The sequence below is a fragment of the Diabrotica virgifera genome, chromosome 4, assembly GCF_917563875.1.
Source record: "Diabrotica virgifera virgifera chromosome 4, PGI_DIABVI_V3a".
In the NCBI taxonomy this organism is placed as follows: Eukaryota; Metazoa; Arthropoda; class Insecta; order Coleoptera; family Chrysomelidae; genus Diabrotica; species Diabrotica virgifera.
Window position 1 is genome coordinate 182,794,967 of NC_065446.1, and position 18,294 is coordinate 182,813,260.

General features: G+C 31.8%; 1 protein-coding gene across 2 annotated transcripts in view; it reads left to right on the plus strand.

The window, feature by feature from the left end:
* Nucleotides 1-18,294, plus strand: part of LOC114339774 (O-acyltransferase like protein-like) — a 191,377-nt gene that overhangs the window by 126,765 nt on the left and 46,318 nt on the right. For both annotated transcript variants that reach the window (XM_050649812.1, XM_050649811.1), the window contains exons 6-7: nt 896-1,065; nt 10,512-10,680. In XM_050649812.1, the coding sequence (XP_050505769.1) occupies nt 896-1,065; nt 10,512-10,680 (339 nt within the window). The remainder of the gene's footprint in view (nt 1-895; nt 1,066-10,511; nt 10,681-18,294) is intronic.

The following is an 18,294-nucleotide window of genomic DNA, read 5'->3' on the forward strand; positions in this document are numbered from 1 at the left end:
AATACATGCAAGGGCAGTACCTTGCAATAAGCACAATAAGTACAGATATAAAAATATATAAATTCAAAGAGGTAGGAGGAGGGATACACACTAGGAGACCAAATATAAAACAAGAAATCCAAGCGAGAATTATGGCTCGCAGTTGTTGTATCTTTGCTCTAAACAACTTAATAAGAAGTAAGAACATATCTAGAAAGGCTAAGATAAGAATGTATAAGACAGTAATAAAACCTCTAGCATTATACACCAGTAAAGCATGGATAATGAACAAATCCGAACAAGTCATGCTGAAAGAGTGGGAAAGAAAAGTCCTCACAAAAATATTTGGAGAAACGATATGCAATGGAATGTAGATAAAAAGACCAAATTAATGTAGAACTGAAGAGGACGTGTGGAGAACCGAACATAGTAGGGATCATAAAATCACAAAGACTGAAATGGTTAGGACATGTCCAAAGGATGCCAAACACGAGACTTCCCAAAAGGATACTAATGGGGGGGAATAGGAGGAAAAAAGTAGAAAGGTACAAAGAGACAAAGAGGTACAAAAAGAGACAAAGATGAACTTAAAATCACAACTTGGAAAAATAAAGCAGCAATCAGGAATGAATGGATGAGAATATAGTAAACGAAACCATGGGTCTTTTAGGCTTGGAGAGCTAACTTATATAGCAGTGCGGAAGATCTGCACATGTATATCATGTATATGTGTTGAACCAGGTGTCTGAGTCAACACATCTGGACAGATGTGTTGAACCAAGATGTTCTTCTTCCTGCACCTCGTTTTCCAAATAGTTTTCCTTGCAGGATAGTTTGTAAGAGAGCATTACAAGTTATCATATATATAATTTAAGAAACATGATAAAAGCAGTTTAAAATAAAAATTACATTTTAGGTTTATCGTACTATTTTGGACAATGGATTAGGTTGTTTGCCAGTGCTCATTGTTTCGTACTTTTTTCTTGTATCCTCTTGGCTGTTAACGACTCAAGTATACAATATACATGAAAAAGGTCAATTATCCTTCAAAAATATCGGAATACTCATAATTAACCGATATTTCAGGTGAGTTGTTTTAATTAAAAGTATGTTTTATAATCAATGATTTACAATTATTTATAATTAATATTGTTTTGGGAGTACCGAAAAAGTTAATGAGCAGTAAACACGTAGTGTCTCGGCTCTTGATATTTTGCCTATTACCAGTGAAACTACCAGTTTTTAATTATAGTTAAAGTGATCAAACTAACTTTAAACTGTAAGTTTTATACCACATGTATTACTTAATCGTATATTTGCGTGTTTAAACCAGTTTTGTTAGTTTATATTCCTGTCTACTACAGCAGTTATTGTAAATAGACACAGGTTTATGGCTTATAAACAAGTAACCAGTTTGTTTTTTTGCGGGAAACGAAAGTAATTAGTTTCGGTAGTACCGTAAATAAATTATCAATATGTTATCAGATGTTATTATACAGAATGTCCCAGCGAATAAATCTTATTCTACCGCAGTTTCACAGCAAAATTTCTTCCCAGGAAAAGAAAACGCAATACTTTTTAGCGCTATTAATAATGGTCCACTTCAAGATTACCTTATTTCTTTAGGTAACTTAATAAATCCCAAAAATATCTTATTCTCGTCTCGCCTATCTAATAATCGAATAAGCATGTATTTAAGTAGCAAGCAAGCTGTTGAGGATTTTATGACAAACTATGGTTCTATAGAGGTACATGGGGAAATATTCAGGGCTAGAAGGCTCATAACGCCTGCAGAAAGAATAGTGCTATCAAATGTTTGTCCAAGTATCCCACACGAAGTAGTCATCCAAGAATTAAAACATCTCGGCCTAAACTTACTTTCTCCAATCACTTTCCTTAAGATCAATGCCTCTATTCCAGAATATAGCCATATAAAAAGTGTTAGAAGGCAAGTGTTTATTAGTCCGCATAACACGACTATCCCAGATTCAATTCTTCTAAATTATGATAATACTAGTTGCAGAATATTTATTTCGCAGGATACTATGACATGCTATTTCTGTAGACAAATGGGTCACATTGCTAGTAACTGTTCAAGCAATAATAATTCTTCTTCTCAGCCTTCAGGACCCTTAGCCCCCCCTACTGTTCAATCTTCTGACTCTCCTACCAATGCTGGTAATCAAATCGACCAAACTTCTAATAATGATCAAAATAAAAATACCGAAATATTTCCACAAGTATCCACACCAAACACCTCTAACTCTACATCAGTGGAAATTATACAGCCCGTTTCTGAAGCAACCCAAGATTTAAAAACTAACGAAAATACTCCACTGGAATATTCTGCTACAGCCGAAAATATAAAGATAATTTCACAGATTTCACTAGCGATCACGAAAGAATCACCCTGTCCCTCCACCAAACGAACCATAGAGGAAACATTATCTCCACATGTCGAAAATATTGTTGATAATCAAACATTTCTTCTTCCTGCTGAACCTCATAAAACCAAAACTCAAAAGAATAAAAAACCTAAACGCTCATTACCTATCCAGGAATCCCTTGAATCATATCTAAGTAAACAATCAACACCGTCCATTTTAAGCTATGACCAATTAATTATGCTTATTGAAAATATTCAAGGCAGCCAATCTCCTATCGAAATTGTTAAAGAATTCACATCTGATTTACTTGGCCTCATAAATTTGCTTACCGTCTCTTATCAATATATTCCAGACAGAGCCACAAAACATCGTTTTACAAGTCTAAAAACCCTACTGATACGTTTTCTCGGTGAAGACGCTACTACTAAAAGTGATCTCTCTTCAAATAAAACATAACATCCAACTCAATTTTACAGTGGAATATTGATGGACTTTTCCATCGCTTACCAATGCTCAATATCATTCAATCAGAATACTGTCCCGAAATTATATGTCTGCAGGAAAATAATCTCGTATGTTCTAACCCATATTCGCCAAAATATTTTACATGTTTTCGTAAAGACCGAACTAACACAGCTCTCGCAAGTGTGGAAGTTGCAATTTTAGTACCACTTGTTTCGACTTTCCCGTATTGCAGTATTTACACAGCCGAATTATTCGCTCTCTACAGAGCACTTGAGTTTTCTAACGACAATAACATTTTTTTTTTGATTCGCTTAGTGCGATAACATCGATACAAAAGATATATCCAATTCCTTCACTTATCTCAAAAATGGTAGAATAGTCAACTTCATTTGGACTCCTTCCTACGTGGGCATTAGTGGAAATGAAAATGCAGACTCAGGTGCGTGTAGTGCAGTGACTAGTGCGAATTCAGAAACGATATTAAAATGTGCCCCTAATGACTTGAAAGTGTTGATAAAACAATATGTGTTAAATGACTGGCTCGATGAATGGCAAAATTCAAATTCAAAACTCAGGCAAATTAAAGACAGAGTAAAAAGAGTCAAAACAGTTTATAAAAGTTGTTATGAGTAAGCAGTTTTAACCGCCTACGACTAGGCCTTACCAGGCTTACTCACTCATATTTGTTCTCAAGATCTGCATAGGGATTACGTACACTCGATACGCATCGTATCCGCCATGTTTTCCCGTAAGGCGCTATGGGAAAACATGGCGGATACGATGCGTATCGAGTGTACGTAATCCGGGCCCTGAACCACCTATTTGTGAATCGTGTAACACACAACAAAGTGTCAAACACTGAATGCCAAAATATACACAAGAACGGATTGATTTTAATATCGTGTCAAATGTGTCAGTTCTGGGTGCCAATAATAAAGAACCAAAAAATTTAATTCACTTTTTAAAAACAATTGGTGTATTCAATAAAATCTAAGAAGTTTGTGTAGATAATGCATGTAACCTTACCTTTGTACTATATTTATATTGTACCACATTTTGGTTAACCTATTATGTATTGTTCCGTCCCTAATAACCATTAGGTGGATGCGACTTTTTGTTAATAAAAAAAATATTGTTTTGAATATAAATCTCCGTATATTTCATTTTTGAAATAAAACAAAGCAGTTAATTGTCGATAAATCATTATTGTTTACTAATCAAACAAATATTTGGCAATTATTATTATCAAAGCTAAAACAACTTTGCTATAATACACATTCAGTATGGCAGTAATAACAAAAAAAGAGTAAGTTTTCCAGATAAGGAATAATATGTAAATATAAAATTTGGTGTAAATACACACATCTGAAAAGTCAGTGATATTTTTAATATTTATCTAAGGATATTTTTATAGCTTAATAAAATTAATACAACTAATAGTTTAAGATCCGATATAAGGTCGAACTGCACCGATCTGTTTAATGGAAAAAAATTATTTTATATGTAAATTAGTATGTTAAACATTATAAAAAACAAGGGGTGCCTGATATAATACTGTTCTGACTATAATTAATTAATAATTAAAAAATGATATTTTTTCATAAATTTGACTGACGTGTTTAACAAAAAAAATTAACACTATCGGTAAGTGCAAAGCCTATAGGATATGTAAACATAGGGGTGCCTATTTTTATCCTGTCAAATCGATTGGGTTGCCAGGTTGACAGGTGTCGTGTTCATAGGTATTTGCACCTACTTGTTTAATCTATCAACCAAACACAAAAATAAGCACTGTTTTAATTGCAAATACGATGACATAGGGTTGCCCATAAAAAGCCTGTTCTAAATGAGGGTTGCCTAATTTTTAAAATTTTACAGCGTCTACTTATGGATAATTAAACATATGTAAAACTTTGTTATTACTAATTTTACAAAAAAAAGTTATTCTTTATAAAAATTTCTGCATGATGTAAATCCTATGATTCAATCATCAGATGTCAAATTTTGTCAATATTATACGAGTTATGTCAAAAAATGTTAATTTCGGTCAAGAGTGACTTCGGCCTTTATTTTTCACAAATCAAAAATTGTTATTATAAAAAGGTATTATTAATCAAAAAATATGTTTTAGTGCGCAATTACATCATTATAATTGGAAAAAAGATTAAAATTTTTCTGAAATTATATTCCAAACTTCATTTTTATTTCTTACAAGTAGGATAACCCTTTTATTATTAATTTTGCGAAAAAAAGCAATTGTTCATAAAGATCTTGGAATTGTCTAAAACCTAAGGTGCAGCCATTATCAATTTTATAGATTTTATACGAGGTATGTCAAAAAATATGAATTTCGCTCCGGAGAAAAATTAGTCAGCATTAAAATTATGTTGCAGTATATAATTATATCCTTATAATTGGAATATTCTGAAATATAAAGGTATAAAAAACTCTTGAGCAAAATTCATTGCCAAAAAAGAAAAATCACTGGCAAAAACTTGCAATAAAATATGTATATATTGCAAGTATATTGCAACTATTACAAGTATAATAGGTACTATGAAATATGTATCCAATAATTTGGAAGTATATATTAGATTAATTTAAAAAAAACTGTAAACATTAAATATTTCAATATATTATTCAATATAAATGCAGCATTTAAATGTCGTTATAAATTGCAACCAGAAAGCAACACGTAGTTACTTGAAACTTTTATGTTTTTTCAATAATGTAAATAAAAATAAACAAAGTGAGTCTTCGAAAATTTTGAATTCAAAAATAAAAAAACCATTAGGTGCTAAAGGTATTTTTCCGAAAATCGGTCAGGAATTTAGACATTTTTGACAATTTTTTTGAAAGAAACGTTCGATATTTCCTCGCTCGATATACTTAGATGTTGTCTGGAAACGAATAGTATGGAAATATTATTTCCTTTATATATAATTTTTTCTTTAATTTTTGAGCATGTTACGGGTGGAATTAACCCATTCTCCCCCTAGATCTGTCACTGTTCAATAGTATTCTAAAGATAAGGCGGAACTGCAGCTTTGCTGGTATTGCATAACTGTGAAGGATTTATGAAAACATGATAATTCTTATATCACTCTAGTAGCCCATTTTATTTCGCACTTCTTTATTTTTCTGAGGATTTTTCGGAGGTTTTCTGAAGACTAAAATACGATGCATCTATTTTTGACCACGAATTCATATACAATAAGCAAGTACGTATGAAGAAATTGAGTCTCTCTTCTTCCAATAATAAATATTTTCGTTCGCTTGGCCGTGAATTAGTGCACTTAACGTAAACCGAGCACTCGAATATAATAACTTTAGAAGGCTGTAGCCCGAGAATAGTAGTTATTCAGACCCGGGTCCCATGGACTTTTTTAATCTACACATCGAGAAGTATAATTGACCAAACTTTCGTTAAATTTGACTGGGACCATTTTTCCATAAGGAGTGTTTGCGGGGTCCTTTGACAATTCAATATTTTTGTCTATTTGAAATGTTCGATTTTCGGAAAAAAAAATTATGTATACCTTGTACGAAAAGCCACATTCCCGGGCTCTGTATTGCCTTGTCTCGGCTTGCGCCTCGACGGCAATATTTACATCGTCCGGGAATGTTAAACTTTTCCTACTAGGTATACAATGTACTATTATTCAGTACATTGATTTTATTATTCTAAACCATAAGTATAAATATTACATTTGTAAAACATTGGTTCCAGTGATTTTTACTTTACATCAGATTCATCGGAACTAAAATTTTCAATATTGCCTTCGCTACATTCACCATTACCTTCCGTCATTTCCAGAATGTCGTGCACTTTCAAAGGCGTTTGGTCCCCCATAAATCCTGTTGGTTTTAAATAATCATCTAGATGCCAACCACAGTTTTCAGGCTGGAGCTTTGTACATTCCGACTCAGTTGCATTAAGCCAAATGGAATTAACAAAAATCTTTCGTAAAATTATTTGTTCTAAATATTTCCAGCATGGTGGTATAGGGCTGGAGTCAAAACTTTTAATTTTTTTTTCAAAAACTGTTCGCTGTCTTCTTTAGCAGTATCAGTTTTCATTAAAATACGATTTCTTGCATCATTTACTTTGTTGCAGTTATTCAGGGCATAAATTTTAGCGGTAAACTCTAAAAAACATAAAAGTTTCAAATAACTATGTGTTGTTTTCTGTTTTCAATTTATAACGACATTTAAATGCTGCATTTATATTGAATAATATATTATAATATATTTAAATATTTAATGTTTACTAGTTTTTTTTTAATTAATCTAATATAAATAAATTTCCAAATTATTGGATATTTCATAGTACCTATACTTGGATTCAGTTGTAGATTTCAGCGTTGGCTCTAATGCATAACGTAAATCAAATGGAAGAAAACGATGCGTTGTTGCGAGCTCGTCGTCTGACTTACCGTGGCAGAGCCCGCTTCAGATGCGCGTAAAACGATATGGGAGTATCGGCAACCTTGCTTTTCATAAGAAGTGTACTGAAATTTACTCGTGAATCCGAGTATATATACATATATTGCGGGTTTTTGCCAGTGATTTTCCTTTTTTGCCAATTTTGCCAATCAATTTCGCTCAAGAGTTTTTTTGTACCTTTATATTTCAGAATATTCCAATTATAAAGATATAATTCTGTATTCCAACATATTTTTAATGCTGAATAACTTTTCTCCGAAGCGAAATTCATATTTTTTGATATACCTCGTATAAAATTTATAAAATTGATGATGGCTGCACCTTAGGTTTTAGACAATTCAAAGCTCTTTACGAACAATTACTTTTTTTCGCAAAATTAATAATAAAAGAGTTATCCTACTTGTAAGAAATAAAAATGAAGTTTGGAATTTAATTTCAAAAAAATTTGCAACTGTTCTTCCAATTATAATGATGTAATTGCGCACTAAAACATATTTTATGATTATTAATACCTTTTCATAATAACAATTTTCGATTTGTGAAAAATAAACGAAACGAAAATAAATGAAATTAACATTTTTTGACATAACTCGTATAAGATTGACAAAATTTGACATCTGATTGTTGAATCATAGGATTTACATCATGCAGAAATTTTTATAAAGAATAACTTTTTTTCGTAAAATTAGTAATAACAAAGTTTTACATATGTTTAATTATCCATAAGTAGACGCTGTAAAATTTAAAAAATTAGGCTACCCTCATTTAGAACAGGCTTTTTACGGGCAACCCCATGTCATCGTATTTGCAATTAAACAGTGCTTATTTTTGTGTTTGGTTGATAGATTAGTACCAAATAGTTGGTATCAACCAATTTGGTTGATAGTAGAACAAGTAGGTGCAAATACTTATGAACAAGACACCGGTTTCAACCTGGCAACCCAATCGATTTGACAGGATAAAAATAGGCACCCCTATGTTTACATATCCTATAGGCTTTGTACTTACCGATAGTGTTAATTTTTTTTGTTAAACACGTCAGTGAAATTTATGAAAAAAATAATATTTTAATTATTAATTAATTATAGTCAGAACAGCATTATGTCAGGCACTCCTTGTTTTTTATAATGTTTAACATACTAATTTATATATTATATATAAAATAATTTTTTTCCATTAAACAGATCGGTGCAGTTCGACCTTATATCGTATCCTCTGCTATAAATTCACATGAACGTTTAATTACAATTGAATTTGTACAGTTACTCATCCAGTAGATTTTTGTGAGTAAAACAACGGCATACGTGATAGCGAGTAGTTGACAAAGGTTTTTACAGAAGAGAAAAAAAGCTCTAGGTTTTATACTGCAGTACCTATATATTTTGCTAGTTTCGATTTTGTTTATGCTATAAAGTTCTTGTTTACTTAGTGCATTGAAAATACTGTTTTTATCATAAAACGACGTAATTTAATTATGGATGAAAAAATAGGGCTCTAGACCTTTTATCTTCAATCTGGCATGCGAAAAAATAATGTAGATGAGCGAGGGAAGTCTCCCAAAGTGTTACAACAAGTCAATTGTCGCGGCCGTTTTTATGACATTAGAAGTTCAGCCGAACGTCATCCAGGACATGAGCACGCTAGAACTGCAGTTTAAGGCCGATTTTTATTGCTAGCCGCTAGATGACAACCAACAATTACAGCATCTGAATTGGTTAGCGACTTGCAGCGGCGCACCAGGTAACCGTAGGCCGTGATACTGTATGCAATCATGTCAATGAAGTCAATCTCCAAAATTGAAGGCCATTGAGATGTCCACCTATCTCCAGTAGCAATCGCGCTGCAAGGTTAGAGTGGTGTCAAAAATATCAAAACTAGGATGCAAATTATTTCGTTACAGCTTTATTCTCCGACAAATCTAGATTTGGATTTCATCCAGATTCTCGTCGAATTAGAGTGTGGAGACGATCTGAACCTGTATTAGAACACTAAAAACATGTCCAGGACGTTTATGCATACAGAAGTTGAACTGCAATGGCATGGAGTATAATAAGGGTCGGTTGCAGAATGCACCTCATTTAACCAAACTGCCTCCTTACAGCTCAGCAGGACTCGATATTCTACAACCTATGGTTTGTCCGCTTGCTGATGCGGTTGGTTAAAACTTCTATCTCATGCATGATAATGTTCGTCTTTATGACGCACGGCCAATGACAGACTGGTTCACCAACGAAGGTATTGATGTGTTGCCTTCGTTACCAGAATTTCCGGACATACATGAATCCTATCGAGCATGTATGGGAGATGCTTCAATGAATAATTACTGCACATATGGGTAACATATACACCCAGTTTTGTTTCCCAGAACGTTTGATAGACCAATGGATAAACGTAACTCAACAGGATGTCGACAATCTTATTTTGTCTATGAAAGATAGATGTAGAGCCTTAATATACCAGGGTGGACCCAAACTGTGTATTGTTCTTTTTTTTATTAGGGCCGTATTTTGTAATGACCTGACTTTTTTTTATTAAAGTTTTCGATATTTTTGACATTTAAACAAATTTTGTTGTATTACCAGAAAACGATAGTTCTCGCCAGTGGTGCACAACCCCCCTACATGCGACACTATATATACACAAAATTTTCGATTTTTTGAATTGAAAAATTGACAAGTTCCATCGTAAATGACTCGCCCATCCATATGTCAACCATCCATTTTGGTTCAAGGGTGTGGATTTTACGGTTCTTCCTATTTAGGGTCAGTTTTTCGTTGTCGTCCCCAAAACTTCCAAAAATTTCAAAAATTTAAGTCCGACCTTTGCGGCATCTGATAGTACCGATCATTACTTTTCCAACGAATGTTTAATTTTGAAAATCGGTTTTACCATTCAAATGTTACCGAGCTCAGAACTATGACTCAATTTCTAGTTAAAAAGGGAAAAATGTTTATGGATATGTATGTATTATATGTTTGTATGTGTGTGGAAAAGTTACACCTATCTGAATTTTTTTCCGGTGTTTCAAGAGGGGCCGATTCAGAATCTGTATAGTTTGTGACTTTTGCCCACACATAAGCCAGCTATTATAAGGACTGGGTATGTACAAAACGGCATATTTTGGGGGTATATATCTTAGGTTCAAGAAGTAAGTTTTCAAATGACAATTAATAATAAAAGTAGTAGGTAGAAATTATTAATCATTTTTGGTTTCTATTATTATTTAAATTTTAGGTTAAACTTTCTAATAATTGTTATATTGATCATAAGTGAGACTTCATGGAGTACGGTAATAACAGGTCCAGCAAACTTTTATCCAATTATTGCTAATCAAAAAGCTTGTACCGAGAATTGGTTCCCTTCAATATTTCTTTTCACCAATTTTTATCGGCTAGTAGATATAGTAAGTAATAGTTGGATTATTAAACCATAATTTACTAGTTCCAAATGAAGGAAAATTGTTTCAAACTCTCAACTAAACTTCTCCAAGTAACAAACGCACCACATGAAAAATGGGTAATTTTTCATGTATCGAAACTTGTAAACATGTAAACATGTTGTCTGATTTAAGTGATTTTTTAATACCTTATCGCCCTATCCTTTGCAATAACGCTGTTATAATATTGTTGCTATACAGGTAAATTTTCATTATATACCGGGTGACCAACTAAACTGTGTTTTTTTAAGTTCGTAACACCCTGTAGAATATTCTAGCACTTATAAAATACTGAAATTAAAACCCAGCTATAGCCTCAGGTTTTTCTCAACATTTTTATAATATATAAATTACTGTAGTTACCGAATACATATTTAGTCAAAAAATAATCCTATTAATAAAATAATTAAATAATTTACGCGATTATATAAGTAATTGTTATCCAAAAATATTCAAAACCTGAACGGAAATAGCCATCTCTTATGATGTCGATGACGACATCGCTGTCAACTAATGTTTACATCCAGTGCATGTCTCATGCGAATAAACTGTAGCCATGTTTTTTATCAGTAGATCCTCACTTTCTGCTTGGTATAATAAATATAAAAATATAAATATAAATATATATATATATATATATATATATATATATATATATATATATATATATATATATATATAACAGGTATATAATATTTGCTGAACAGTTAGGAAACAAGGCTGAAATATTGGGGTAGCAGCAATCTCAAAGAAAACTCTTTATAATAGTTCCAAGCTTTCGAAAATGTTTATTTTCATCATCAGGGAAACTACAATCATAAATAGACAGTATTTAACAAATAGGCTAACTGAAATCAATAATAATTGCTATCTTTGTGTTACCAAAAATCCAGAACACCATAGTTTCCTCTCACTAAACCAGGTGTCGAGGATCCCCAAAAATGTGCAGTGTTTTTAGTGAAAGTATTGACTCTGCATTTCTCAAAACAATTTTTTGTTGTTTTTGTGTTTTTGGGGATCCTCGACACCTGGTTTAGTGAGAGGAAACTATGGTGTTCTGGATTTTTGGTAACACAAAGATAGCAATTATTATTGATTTCAGTTAGCCTATTTGTTAAATACTGTCTATTTATGATTGTAGTTTCCCTGATGATGAAAATAAACATTTTCGAAAGCTTGGAACTATTATAAAGAGTTTTCTTTGAGATTGCTGCTACCCCAATATTTCAGCCTTATATATATATATATATATATATATATATATATATATATATATATATATATATATATATATATATATATATATATATATATATATATATATATATATATATCAAGTCTAAGGTAGACTATGAGAAATGAATTGTTTGTTGTGAAAATTAGTAGATTTATTATTTAAAGTTTCAATTAGGTCTTTATTTTTTTTGTTATTTGCAGCATTGATGCCTTTAGGAGATGTCTTGGGTTAGGAGCTCAATTGCAATTTGCCAGAGCACACGTAAACTTAGACGTAGGCGTAGAGCAAACGTAGACTTTGCCTCTACAATTCCGAACGATCGACGCGACGTTTAACCTTTAACTACACGCGCTGGCGTACTTTGTACGCCAGATATAAGAATTCTACTGGAAATATATTTAAAAATTTAATTTTTGACCTTGCTTATTTTTCTAACCTATCACTGGAATGTGCTTTACAATTTGGTTTTAGTTTCGTTATAATCGGCGTTCTGGAAAGATCGTAATTTACATGTTATTATACTCTGGGCTAATTAGCAAAATACAAGGAAAAGTTATTTACCAGCAATTTTATTGCTGGAATCGTATCTTATTATTGTATGTATTAATAATATAGGTATGCAAAGTCCGCAGATAGTGTGCTACTTTTTTTATAAACAAAATGGCGCCCGAAAATCGTGTTTTTTTCAATTTTTGCCCTATAACTCCAAAGATTTTAACTTTACACCAAAAATACTCAAATAAAAATTCACCGCAATTAAATTCTGCATAGAGACGTGTTTTTCTCGATTCACTTCGACGAAAACTTTCCCCGGAAAAAGCAGGTTTTTCCAACAAAATCTTTAATTTTCAACTAAAGTTTTAGATAAGTAATTGTTAATCAATAATTAAATAACTTAGTATTGTAAAAGCACTTTCCGTAAAGATTATAATTCCAGAAGCCAATGATAATTGAATGAATAGTTTAGCAACAATTGAATTTTTAATTAAAAATTTACGGTCGCTATAATAACGACAATAATTATGATGCATAAGAATAACTATGTTTTTTTCATAAAAAGACACTATACCTATCTAATGTACTTTACAGAATTGAAATTGAAATATTTAACCGACCTCAGGAATATTTTAAAATTATAAACAATTTTTTGGCTTATAAACAAATAGAATATCTCGGGAAATATTAAACTAAATTAAATCATGAAAACGGTATTTGAAAAACAGCGGCAGGACGCTTCTTTTAGAAGAAAAAAACGTTTAATTATGATGAGTGGTTCCTGAGATACAACCGGTCAAAGTTGACCGGAATTTACGGCAAAGATATAAACAATAGGATCATAATTTTCAAAACATCACCTTTTTATTTTTGTCCTCTTTCTCCACACCAATTTTCATACCTTTAAAGTACTCATAACATATATTATTATAATAAAAACTATCGATAATACGTGTGAAAATTGCCAAAAATAGCAAAATTCCAATCAAAAATTAGGTTGGAGAAAATGCAACCCTCAAAGTTCAAAATCGGTATACGTTAAAAAAATGCATTTTCTCGGCTTCCCATGGAGCAATTTCCTTCATTCTTTTTTTGTTCTCTAATAACTCGAGTAGAGCCATCGAACTAACGCATTACTAAATGTTAAACTTGCTTTTGTTTTGTTATAATAGATTAATTTATTTATAAGAACAGAAAACTACATATTTTTTTCAGTTGTAGGCTTTTTTTAGATAAACTTACTACAAGTGTACCTTTTAAAGTTAAAACCATAAATATTCTCATTTGAAAGCTGTATAATTATTTAAACAATTTTTATTTAAACAAATTAAAATTTTGTGTTATAATAAATAAATTAATTTATTATAACAAAACAAAAGCAAGATTGACATTTAATAATGCATTAGTTCGATGTCTCTACTCGAGTTACTTGGGAACAAAAAAAGAATGAAGGAAATTGCTCCATAGGAAGCCGAGAAAATGAATTTTTTTAACGTATACCGATTTTGAACTTTGAGGGTTACATTTTCTCCAACCTAATTTTTGATTGGAATCTTGCTATTTTTGGCAATTTTCACACGTATTATCGATAGTTTTTATTATAATAATATATGTTATGAGTACTTTAAGGATATGAAAATTGGTGTGGAGAAAGAGAACAAAAACAAAAAGGTGGCGGTTTGAAAATTATGATCCTATTTTTTATATGTTTGCCGCAAATTCCGGTCAACTTTGACCGGTTGTATCTCAGGAACTGCTCATCATAATTAAACGTTTTTTCTTTTAAAAGAAGTGCCCTGCCACTGCTTCCCTAATACCGTTTTTATAATTTAATTTAGTATAATATTTCCCGAGATATTCTATTTGTTTAAAAGCCAAAAAACTCTTTATAATTTTAAAATATTTCTGAGGCTGCCTAAATAATCCAATTTCAATTCTGTAAAGTACATTAGATAGGTATAGTGTCTTTTTATGAAAAAATCATAAATATTCTTATGCATAATAATTATTGTCGTTATTATAGCGACCGTAAATTTTTAATTAACAATTCAATTGTTGCTAAAATGTTCATTCAATTTCCATCGTCTTCTGGAATTATAATCTATATGAAAAGGGCTTTTACATTACCAAGTTATTTAATTATTGATTAACAATTATATATATATACAAGCTGTACGCTCCCGAGGAAGCTGAAGCTGTTTTCACTTGAAGATCCTTTTTGTGGGGGATCATCCCATTCTGACTTTGGTTTTACAATTGCTGGTGTGACTTCGCTGTTTCCACTACCTTTCTCCATTCTTCTCTCTCTCTGATTTTGCTTCCTATATTTCTAATTTCCATACTTCTTAAGTCTTCTTCCACTTGTTGTCTCCATCTGAGTTTAGGCCTGCCTCTGGTTCTTGTACCTGGTGGTATCCATTCGGTTATAACTCTTAACGGATTGTTCTTCTCTCTTCTCATTATGTGTCCATACCATCTAATTCTCTGTGCTTTTGTTGCTCTTACTATGTTCTCTTGACCCATCCATTCTTGTATTTCGTGGTTCATCCAATTGATTAACAATTACTTATCTAAAAGTTTAGTTGAAAATTAAAGATTTTGTTGGAAAAACCTGCTTTTTCCGGGGAAAGTTTTCGTCGAAGTAAATCAGAAAACACACGTCTCTATGCAGAATTTAATTGCGGTGAATTTTTATTTGAGTGTTTTTGGTGTAAAGTTAAAATCTTTGGAGTTATAGAGCAAAAATTGAAAAAAACACGATTTTCGGGCGCCATTTTCTTTATAAAAAAAGTAGCACACTATCTGCGGACTTTGCATATCTATATTATTAATATATACAGTCATAAGATTCGATTCCAGTAATAAAATTGCTGGTAAATAGCTTTTCCCAAAAATGGCCTATTCTCCGATAATCAGCCCAGACTATTATTTGTTGTTTCCGGTGGTGGACAATATACTCCAGGATTATATTACTATAAGTCGTAATATAAGTACATATTTTAATTGTTTTTTAGTCATTATGGCAAAAAATATATTTTTCTTTGTAAACAATACTTTTTCTCCTGTAAAAAATCACATTTAAAAAAATTTTTGATTAGTAATTTTATTTACCATGGAATCCAGTTATTCCATGATTCCAGTTATAAATCCCAATTGGCTTACTGAAAAGGAACTCCAAGTATTCACTGATGCCGAATAAGGTTTATAACAAACAACTAAGTGTAGTTTTAAAAAAAAATAAACAAATCCGCTGTTTTTAAGTGTATTTTCTTGTGGCGTACAAAGTACGCCACGCGTGTAGTTATGTTATAACTTGATGCGCGGGTAGTTAAAGGTTAAGAGTAATCCTATGTAGACCAAATGAGCGTTATGCCCAGTGCAACATACAGAACGAATTTGAAATGGATAGGCCAGGGTAATAAGACAAAAATATACCCTGTTCGTGACACTTCAACAGCCAGGGTACTGAAGCGTTTTTTCGACAGGTAATATCTACAGGGTGATCAACTTCTGTGACAAAGTTCAATATATCTGTTATTATACAATATATGAAAAAAAGTTGTTAGTAAAAGTTGTAGACACCTTTAATGTATACATTTTAAAATTAGTGAGAAATATACAGGGTCCTCCATAACACGGTGCCAAACCAAAGTTAGGTTTTTCAAATGGAACACCCTGTATTTTATTCAAAATATGGTTTCTCTACATTTTTCTGATTCTATAGATATAACACTTGTCTAGGGTTATACTGAGTGTTTCTAAGTTACGAGCACTTTTATTAAAAATTCATACTGATTTCATCGCCCTGTATGTTGCTAACGGTGTAATATAAACTTATTTTTAATGGTTTTGACTGTCAATATTAAAGTAGTTTTGCAACAATGTACAATTTTTTATAACTACACAAATTGTATACAGGGTAAGTCAAAATGTAGATACGAGATTTTCTTCATAATTTTAAATAGAACACCCTGTATTTTATATTATCGAAAAGTTTTATCACTATACTTACATATCTTTTAAATATTCCCTATACCTAAAATTATTAGTTTTCGAGATATTTTAGTTTTATTGTTGATAACAACATGTATTACATAGTTATTAATAAAAAAATTATTTATTAAAATAATTTATTAAAAAAACTAAATTAAATAAAAAAATGTTCAACGTACTTCTTACGTTATAAAAGATGTTCAAAATGACCTCCCATAACGTCTACACAAGCCTGGGGACGAGTTTCGAAAGATCTACTGATGTTTGTAAGCAGTAAATGCATTAAAAACAAAAACAAATTTTGTTGTGTGACACTTTAAAAGGCGTTTTGAGTCCTTGGGTGCGTTCGGACGACCATAGCGGCTGGCTGCCAGCAGAAATCGGCTGAGTGGTTGCATCCAGCCGTGATAGGGAAAGCTTAGTAAATCTCTCAGCGGCTGGCTTCCAGCGGTGACGTCTGACAGCTACTGCTGGCTCAGCTGTCCAGCCGCTGTGGTCGTCCGAACGCACCCCTTATTTTCATATCGTCAACTATTGTTGGCGGTGTCCTATACACTACGTCTTTAATATAACCCCAAAATAAGAAGTAAACTTCGTTTAATTCTGCTGATCTGGGTGGCCAGTGAACTGGCCCATCTCTTCCTATCCATCTTTCAGAAAATAGTTCATCGAGTTCACCGTTGACAATTGCGTTGTGGTGAGCAGGGGCTCCGTCGTGAAGGTACCACATATATTGGCGGATGTTTAATGGTACATTTTCAAGTAGAATAGGTAAATGATTCACTAGAAAATTTAAATAATCCTCACCATTTACCGATTCCTCAAAGAAAAAAGGACCTATAACGTAATTGTCTATGATTCCACCCCAAACATTTAAGAACCATCTCGTTTGATTATGTGTCTGAACACAGTACGGATTGGTTGTGGAATAATAATGAAAATTTTGTCTGTTTACACTACCATTTTTGTGGAATGTTGCCTCGTCTCAAAAAAAAGAACACACTCAAAAAATCTCTCTGTATAACTATTTGTTGTTGTGACCATTGACAAAATTGTACTCTTCGTTCGAAATCATCCCCAACAAGATCCTGATGTAATTGTATTTGATGGGTGCATGTTATTTTTCTTGAGTATGTTTTGGATAGATCCATAACTTATATCTTGCTCTCTTGTAATATTTTTAATACTTGTATGAGGATTTTCTGTAACAGGCAGTAAAACATTTAATTAATTTTCATTCGTAATAATAAATGATTTTTGTTTTTTCCTTTGCTTCATAAACAGAACCAGTAGGTACGATTAAACCTGTCTAAGAAGTTGTCAAATGCTCTCTTATTTGGTTGTTGACGCTATGGACACCGTTGCTTATAAATTCTTGTGGCAACTAGTGAGTTTTTGAAATACTCTCCTAAAATCCATATCATGTCTGTCATTTCTTCACGACTAAAATTCATTGTTAGGCAACAATTATAACAATATGGCAAACAATTATAATCAATAACAAAAATAAAAACGTACAGATAATTAAAATCTTACATCTGACTGTTATTGTGTCAATAATTTCAAAGTCACCTTAAACAAGAACTTGCAGCAATTTATAGTTCCCATTTCTTCGCGGAAAATTAATATCATTTTGTTAGTAAATATAAAATTGTCGTTATTGTATAGAATTTACCATAAACTTGGAGAAAAAAATGAAATGCAGTCTAATTTTAATTATCATTAACAAACTCATTGGAGTTTTCTAATATTATGGGTAATAATTTACTGTAATAAACGTATCTATGAGTTATCAAAAATAAAACTAAAATATCTCGAAAAGTAATAACTTTAGGTATAGGGAATATTTAAAAGAT